We start from the raw sequence: 9,047 nt of genomic DNA, 5'->3' as shown, positions 1-9,047 counted from the left end.
CTCATAAATCAGCCATTCCTCCGTTTATTCCAGGGACCCTTATCTTCACTCCTTAACTGATGAAGTATTTCTTATTTGGAAACCTGCATTCATGAGTTTTCTGATCAGGTTCAAACCATTTCTGAATGCAATTAATGCTTTTGGGTACCTCCAGCTATAGGATCCACCCAGATGCTGATGACACTGCCGGATGGGATGCTTTCAAGAGGGAAGTTATGCTTGGGCTGTTAAAAGCTGGCCTGCACCCAACCTGAGAGCATTTTTGCAACAACTTTTTCTGCTATGTAAATCAACTATATTTTTGTCTCCCGGTGCTCATAGGATACCCTTTTATTTTCCTGTTCAGTGCTGGTGAAAGGTGCAGGACTGGCAGCCCTGAATACTGAAGGCCACTGTTTATCTACAGATAGTGACAGTAAGAGCAGCAACAGTAGAAATTTCTCTACTATACCTCAATCCTGACATACAGGGACAATCACTCGGAGTGGAGGTGTATCAGTCCAAAAAATGACCTATTCCTCTACTAAGACTATCAAGCTGTCAGCAAAGGAGTCAAGTGCTTATGCAAGGCCAACATTTGTCTACTGGGAACCAGACTGAGACAGACAGATTTGGGGGCGGGGGGTGGGGGGAAAACGGGACTAGACAGCAAAAAATTCAGCTGTCACACTTTCATTCTCTTGCTCCCAGCCAAGACATGATCAAATGCTTATTTCCCCGAGAATGTCAATAGGGCAAAATTGAAAAAAATATTTTTAGACTCGTGATTTTAATATGCGAAGTATGCAATTTCTCCTTTTTATCTTCCCCCCTTATATTTTGGAACAGTGCTCTTTACATTCATTGGAGAGGTGGCGTTAAAACAAAAAACAACCAAAAACTACATTAAATCTGAAATTTCCAAAACAGATTAAGTCAGTATCCACAATAAACAGTGAAATAATCCGCAGTTGGTGAATAGTTGGCATCCGTTTTGAAATAAACAGATTGTTGTTTAGTCATCTTAAACCTCTCTGAAAGCAATGGGCTTCAGAGAAAGTGCCATGTGCCACCCAGACTCCGACACATCAGTTGAATCTAACTCATGAGCAGGATTCTCAAAACTGATGAGCATTTTTCCACCAACAGGGTGTGTCATTTATTACAGGGTCTGCACTATCCTAACGTTATATATTCTTGAGGACACCCCTTACTGAAGAAGCTGAAAACTTTAACATTCTAAGTTTCGCCATGTGACAAACCAATCCCGTGCAATGTATTATCTTCTGTCAAAGAACTAATCAAAGCTAACAGCATATAGGCCCTACCTGTGACTACCAACAAGTTTCACAGAGCAGTAAGTTTGCTCTAATGTTTTCCTCATCGCTGGGAAGGAGGGGAAATAAAAATAGTACATTTCTGAAGCCTTTTCCTTACCTGCAATTGCAGTTTCATCCAAATGGGTACCTGGGGGCCTCTCCCCCTGTCCTTGGTGCAGAAGAAAACCACACAGGATCCACACTGCTACTCTTGACCACACATCCATTTCTGTGTAATATTACGGCCTTTATCCCTTTGTATGTCAGCTCCTCCTCAGCATCAGTCCCCAATGGATATGTTCAAGTTTCTTAGTTCACTCTGCACCTTTATATCCCAAAATGGTGTAGGAAGTAAAGTGTCTGATATCCCAGGAGCGGTGCCCGATTAATTCCAAAGGCTACAGAAGTAAAGGATGGAGATACTTTGAGGTTCTTTCCCCCCCCTCCAGCATAAGCTGAAATTTTGCCCTAAGTCTATGGTTTCTCCCAAAAACCAGCCTCACAATTAAATTTATCTCCAAATAAAACAATTTTTAATTAGCCTCCCTAGCCCTGAAGAAAGTTCTCTCAAGTTTTGTATTTTTAAAGACTAGTTAAGATAAAAATATCTAACATTTTTGGTATTAAAAAGTAAAAAAAAAAAAAAATTTCATGTATGATTTACCAACAGAGTCTCTAGGGCTCAAAATGCTGCAGCATCCAAGTTTTAACTATTGGCAGTCAAGCCCAGCTTCAACCCACTTGCAGATTCCAAACCATTTAGCAAGACTAGAATAAACCAAACTTGTTTAAAATGATTTGGTTTTGGTCAACTAAATGTCTATGCATGTGACAACTTAACGCTTTAATTTAAATTTCAAACAACATGCATTTTAATCAGATACCTTTAAAGAGCAAGATATTTGCAAAGACACTATGGCACATTCTTTTAGAGATGCAGAGAATAATTTTTAAAAACCCAGAATTAAATAAAGTGTTTAAAAGCCCCACAGGCCACAATCCTCTATTACAGTACAAAATATAAAAAACATGCCAAACAGGGACACCTTATTCAGCTGGAGACTAACAGACCTGGACTCTGCCAGGTATCAGGTAACCTAGCCCTTTCTTTGCTTCTTGCTAGCACTCCCTTAAAAAAAAATGTGGTAGAACACCGATTATCCGTTCCTCTATTCCCACCTCATCAGCACAAAACTGCAGTAGTTTTACCACCTGAAATAGGTTTTTCTTGTCTGCTCTCTCCCAGGGTTAGTATCTTTACCCAAGGCAGTTTGCTCAGTTTAATCCAAAAAGTCTCTGAACCATTTAATCCAAATTTTGGTTTTCACTCAGTTTTGATCAAGATTTCTTTTTATGCACTTCAGCAAATCTCAGTTTATTGTTGGGATTTCCAGATCACTTTATTTTATCAGCAACTCTTCTCTGACTCAAAAAATTGCCAGAATCTCTCTTCGTTTGGCCCAATTTATTTCCACCACAGCTCTCTTTCTAGAGTTGAGTGATGATCTATCCCAGGCCTGTTGGATACGATAGGCTACGGAAGGATTTTTTTCCTTTTATCCCAGTTTAAATCAACAGCATCCGTTCAATCACGGATTTTCCCAAGAGAGTATGTCCGAGCAGAACATAACAAATCCCAGCAGCAGTCAGGATAGCTCTCACTCATCAGACCTAGCGCCTATCAACTCCAGGCTTCTCCCGGGACAGTCTGCTCATCCAGTAGGCCTGGCTTCTCCCAGGATTAGTCCTCGTTGCTCCTGGGGCAGCTCTCTTGCGGCAGGCCTGGGGTGTCCTGGGACAGGTCCGGATCATTAATGCTGGTTCTAGTCCCTCTGCTCAGAATCCCTACCCCACCCTCCACAGCCCTAACAATTCCTCCCAGGCTTGCCCCTCCCCCACATACCAGTGGTCTCACCCAGGCCAACTCTTAACCCCTTTTCCCCCTCAGCAATGGTCTCACCCACACTAACTAACCTCCCCCTATCCCCTCAGCAATGGTCTCACCCAGGCTAACCTTTAACCTCTCCCCCTTCCCCCACCACTTCCCCCCCCCCCTAACCCCCCACCCCGCCCACCCTCCCCCCCCCCCCCCCCCCCTGAGCAATGGTTTCCCCCCAGGCTAACCCTTAACCTCTCCCTCCTTTCCCCCCTCAGCAATGGTCTCACCCACACTAACCCTTAACCCGTCCCCCCTCCGCAATAGTCTCACTCAGGCTAACCCATGACCCCGCTTTCTTGACCAATGGTTTCCCCCAGGGCTAGCCCTTCCCCGCCTCCCCCCAGCAGGAATGGTCTCACCCAGTCCACCCCTTGACCCCTAGTAGTGGTTTCTCCCAGGCCGGGCCAGCCTTCCCCCCCCTCCGCAATGGTCTCTCCCGGGCAGCCCTCTCAGCACCAGACTCGCCGTCGCTCCCCCGCGCCCGGTAGTTTCTCCCGAGGCCCCTCCCCCGGCAGAGGTGTCTCCCCTCGGGCGGACCCCCCGTCCCCGGCGACCGGTTACCCCGCTCTCGCCGCCCAGCTCCGGAGCGGGCTGAAGCGCTGCTGCCGCCGCCGCCGCACGCTCGGACACTGACAGCGGAGGCGCCAACCGCCGCGCCGCCAAACGGGGCGGGGCAGGAACCAGGAGGGGCCCCGCCCCTTCCCGCTGGCAGCCAATAGGCTGCGGCCGCCTGGCCCCGCCCCCTGGCGGGCTCCGCGCTGCCCCGCAGCGGCCTCTGGCGGCGAAGGGCGGGAGCTGCAGGCGGCGCGGCAGAGCAGGGCGGCAGAGCGCGCGAGCTAAGCAGGCTCCGGCGGGGCCGGCGCTTGGAGGGGAGACGGCGGCTGTCCCGGGGGCCCGGAGGGGCGGGCGAGGCTGGGGGGGCGGTGCGCCCCGCAGCCTGGCAACGGGAGGCCGGGAAGATCTCAGGGGGTGAGCCCTAAATCTCGGGGGATGAAGATCTCAGGGGGTGAGCCCTAAATCTCGGGGGGAAGATCTCAGGGGGTGAGCCCTAAATCTCGGGGGGGGGAGATCTCAGGGGGTGAGCCCTAAATCTCGGGGGGGGGGGATCTCTCGGGGGGTGAGCTCTAAATCTCGGGGGATGAAGATCTCAGGGGGTGACCCTGATGCTCAACACCCAGGGACTAGACGCAGGGGTTCTCACAACAAACGTGCTGGTGGCTTCCGGGTGTGGCCCCCATCTCTTGCTGACCATTTTTCCTAAAATAGGTCATTCACTTTAGGGAAAAAACCAAGTAAATCTGCACCTATGCGTGTCCACATCATTGTGATTTATTTATGGAGGATTTTATTTATTTATTTTGCAGACTCAATAATAAAAGTAACGTACAGGTGTCTCTATTCTTTACTGGCCCTAAACAGAATAGAAACACCAATCAGGGACTTTGCACGTTCTTGTCTTTTTTCTTGGGGCTGGTCTATACTTAGCCGCTAGTTCGGCGGCTGGAAATCGAACTTCCTGGTTCGATTTATCGCGTCTGGTCTGGACGCGATAAATCGAACCAGGAAGTGCTCGCCGTCGACTGCGGTACTCCAGCTCAACGAGAGGAGTACCGCGGAGTCGACGAGGGAGCCTGCCTGCCGCGTGTGGACCGCGTCTGAACCGCGGTAAGCGCGAAGTAAGGTATGTCGACTTCAGCTACGTTATTCACGTAGCTGAAGTTGCGTACCTTACTTCGACTTGGGGGGTTAGTGTAGACCAGGCCCGGTGTTTCTTTTGCCTTTTTAGTTGCTTTTTTTAAGACTTGCTAGAGACTAAGTCTGCTGTGAAAAGGGATATTAACAAACATACGAATGTCACTTTTCACAGCAGACTTACTCAGCCCTGGCAAACCTGGCTACAAATTAAGCCCTGGATGGGGAGGTGGGTACAGTGGCGATGGGGCACTGGGGGAGGCAGCGAGGGCCAGGGTGATGGGGGGAGGTGAGATTGGGGTCAAAGCCCACCACCATGTGGCCAAGGAATGGAGCCTGAAGCCCCATGGCTGGAGCCTGCCACCCATCACCGAAGGGCTGAACCCCAACCCCAGGAAGGTGAGGAACTCACGGGCTGCCTGCTCCTCCAGCTTTTGTGTCTCCAGACGGGGGCCAGGGCCTAACCACTACTGAAGCCCCCCTCTGCCCCCCATCACAGCCCAGGCAGCTGTGGCCACAAGAAAAGCCCCTGGTGGCCGCATGCAGCCATAGTGGCCGTATTTGAGAAATGCTGGACTAGAGCTCCATTCTCAGGGCCCTGCAACAGCTCCAACACTGGAAGGGGTTCCCCTCTCTTTGCGTGAAAGGGGGATTTCTTTCCCTAGTATCTCTAAATACGCGTAGCGTAGAGATGTTAGTAGTAGATCACGACGTCTTTCCATATCACAAACTGAGAATGGCATTGAGCAGGGCATACTGAGATGAAAGCAGAAGTGCAGCGAGTCTCCCAGTCTCCTGGGACGGGCTGAAACCCCATCATCTGCTAGAGAAGGAGAAAAAACCCAATCAGAGACATGCCCTCCCTGTAGGGAGATTGCCTGGCAGATTGTCTCCCGGCCAGAGGGGGCAGAGCTAGTGATGAGCCATTAGTCACCCAGGCCTTATGAGCAGCCTGAGGGAACTCCGTGGGGAGAGAGGAGGCAGGAATCTCCTGCAGGGGAAGGCCCAGCAGTTTGGGACTGGCAGAGCCACTGGAGTAGAGCTAACTCCTGTTGTGAGCCCCTAGAACAAGGGGCCAAGTGTTGGGGCCAGAGTTCTGGAAGTGAGACCCATAGGGAGGAGGGTAGGCACCTGTGGGGGAGGCTTGGGCTAGGGCCTACAGGGAGCAGGGAGATCCCTCAGGGAAGCTGCCAGAGCCCCTGGGGAAGGGAGGTAGTCGGGGAATCCTGCTGGGGAGAAAGCAAGACATGGGAAGCTCCGGAGAGGCCAAGAAGCAAGAACTTCAGGGACCCCCCCAAGAGGGGCAGAATAACTACCAGGGTGGGTATCTGTCTTGGGCTTTCGGTTGGGCCTTGTGCTACCACGGAAGGGGTTTGAACGTTCTGGTGACTTGGCCAGAGGGCCGGGCCACAGAATAGCCAATCACATTTGTGCAACAAGATGATGGAATTGTGGGTTTGATTCTATAAGCATGGCATTTGCCACAGTCTTAGGGCCTGACCTAATAAAGAATTTCAGGTATGGGGCCATCGCCAACTCATGGCATGTTGGCTGCGGCTGTCATTTTAACAACATTGTCACGATCAGCAAATAACGTTGTTCTACAGCTGGATGCGCAAGGGATATATTCTTGGTTTTCCTCCAACATGACCATACAATTGGTGTAAGAACATATTTTGATTGTGAGTGTGCCCTTGGCCGAATTTAATCACATTTCTCTTTTTTCTTTCAGATGCTACTACGGTTGTGTGAAAGCTGCTTGGTGATTGGTGAGAATACTAATTGTTTGCAGTAGCGAAAGATATTCGATTACTATTGGCTATTACTGGTGCGCCAAATGTGTCAAAAAGATGCAATCTTCGGGAGACAGGTCCATGAGCAGAGACATCCCATTCCTCTACCGATGGGGGCAAGTGTGTGCTTTGTCAGGAGGACCCAGGTGCAGAGTTGACTAATCCAGCAGAATCAAAACGAGAGCATGTTAGATCTGGCTATCAAACTCCAACAATTTAACAGGACCAAACTGCAAAGAGCTGAGAAAGCTGTGGACCATCCTGAGGAACTGCTGAGGAAATACACACATTTCAGCAACCAACACAAAGGACCTCCAAGAAAAGAAGCGTACTTTATTTGTGAAACAAACATGCCATCAGAAGACCTCCATGAAGCTTCTACCCTGGGCATTGATAGTCAAGTGTGCACTGCAGCTGCAAGACCAGTGCTTGCTTGCAAAATTAAGTGCAGGGGACTTAGTGGCCCAAAAGGCAAAGTATCATGCAAGTTGTTTGGTGTCTCTCTACAACAAAGTCAGGGAGAAGAAAACTGAGCAAAGCAACACAGAGAAGATGTCACACGGGATTACCTTTGCTGAACTGATAGCATACATTGAAGAGACAAAACTAAAGACTGGAGCCACATCTTCATTCAAATTAGCAGACCTCACCAGGGTCTATACAGCTAGACTAGGACAGCTGGGGGTGACATTCACAGCACTGAACTAAAAATCACACATCGCAGATCTCCAAGCATGCAAAGAAAGACATGATGTGCTCCTTGCCTTCAACCAGGATACTGGCATGCCCTCCGAAAAGCGTGTGAGGAAGACTGTGACGAAGATGCACTTCACCTGTCCCAAACAGCAAAAATTATTTGAACGGACATGTGCCAAATGAAAACACAGTTTATAAGAACCTAAGAACATAAGAATGGCCGTACTGGGCCAGACCAAAGGTCCATCCAGCCTAGTATCCTGTCTACCGACAGTGGCCAATGCCAGGTGCCCCAGAGGGAGTGAACCTAACAGATAATGATCAAGTGATCTCTCTCCTGCCATCCATCACCACCCCCTGACAAACAGAGTCTAGGGATACCATTCCTTACCCTAATAGCCATTAATGGACTTAACCTCCATGAATCTATCCAGTTCTTTTTTAAACCCTGTTGTAGTCCTAGCCTTCACAAACCTCCTCAGGCAAGGAGTTCCACAAGTTGACTGTGCATTGTGTGAAGAAGAACTTCCTTTTATTTGTTTTAAACCTGCTGCCCATTAATTTAATTTGGTGGCCCCTAGTTCTCTGGATCATTTAACCCAGGAGGCCAAGCAAAATCTGTGCCTGAATCAGTATTGGCTCTGATGTCCATGATATTGGATGGTCCAAACATTAAAATTCACTCAGAGAAAGTTTCCGTTCATCCAGCTACTCTTATTTTGGCACAGTACAGCTGCAATATGACAGCAATATTCGTTGCCGTGAAGGAACAGAAAGTTTGCACCACAACAAAGCTTGAGAAACGCCTTCACCAATCTACACTGGTTTGACACATGCACAGACGTGGAAAAGTGAGCTAGTAGCTACCGTCTTTAAACTTAGATTGTCCATCTCCTACGGCAGTGTTGGCAATGTCTGCCAGCATGGCAAACAGTGCATGCCAACACTTCAAGGATGAGAATATATCTGTCTTCTAAAGTTTCCTGGTAGTCTGTTCACTGCTGTGGCTGCAGACCACAATCCCAGCTCCACCACAGCAACAGACTCCTTCCACAGAACTGGGATCTCACTTTTTCAGCATCCCAGTACTCAAGTGGGAGCTGTCTGTGGAATTCCCATCTTGGACTGTGAGGCTGCAGCACCAGTGGAGGAGATGCTATCGTCACTTCCTGAGTCTTACACAATTGTCCCTCCACTGATCGTGAAGAAAACCGGCGCTCCCATCCCACCGCAAATGCTGAAATCAAGACTGACTGCCAGCTGATTACCCAAGCCCTGCAAGGAGAATGCAGGTGGCTTGAACAATTAAGGCAAGCAGCAAGTCTAGATCCCTTAAATGGAGATCAAGCCATTTTCGAGGCAGCTTACCTGGCCAGTACGCAGCCAGAGCCAGACTCCGCCCCAGCTTCTTCCCTTCTTTCCAGATGACTCCATGTCTGTGGCAATGATTCATCCCGCCCTGGATGTGATAAGGAACTCTGTACACCACCTAACCCACGCTAGGTGCCAGTGATCACTGTGGATCAACCCCTTTTCATTATTAGTGGTAAATATGCCCAATGGCCTGTGATGGGATGTTAGATGGGGTGGGATCTGAGTTACTACAGAGAATTCTTTCCTGGGTGTCTG

At 49.2% G+C, this 9,047-nt stretch overlaps 1 protein-coding gene across 4 annotated transcripts in view; it reads right to left on the bottom strand.

The window, feature by feature from the left end:
* STIM1 (stromal interaction molecule 1) overlaps positions 1 to 3,894 on the bottom strand; it is a 154,738-nt gene extending 150,844 nt beyond the window's left edge. For 3 of the 4 annotated variants that reach the window (XM_026659790.2, XM_026659792.2, XM_026659793.1), the window contains exons 1-2: positions 3,799 to 3,894; positions 1,417 to 3,090 (exon numbers count right to left, since the gene is read on the bottom strand). In XM_026659790.2, the coding sequence (XP_026515575.1) occupies positions 1,417 to 1,525 (109 nt within the window). In that variant the 5' untranslated portion in view covers positions 1,526 to 3,090; positions 3,799 to 3,894. The remainder of the gene's footprint in view (positions 1 to 1,416; positions 3,091 to 3,798) is intronic. The other variant, XM_026659791.2, reaches the window with a different exon arrangement.
* Between the last annotated feature and the right edge of the window lie 5,153 nt (positions 3,895 to 9,047).

Source organism: Terrapene carolina, unplaced genomic scaffold (genome assembly GCF_002925995.2).
Source record: "Terrapene carolina triunguis isolate 2854851 unplaced genomic scaffold, T_m_triunguis-2.0 Scaffold676, whole genome shotgun sequence".
In the NCBI taxonomy this organism is placed as follows: Eukaryota; Metazoa; Chordata; order Testudines; family Emydidae; genus Terrapene; species Terrapene triunguis.
This window is presented reverse-complemented; position numbering and strand designations above follow the sequence as displayed.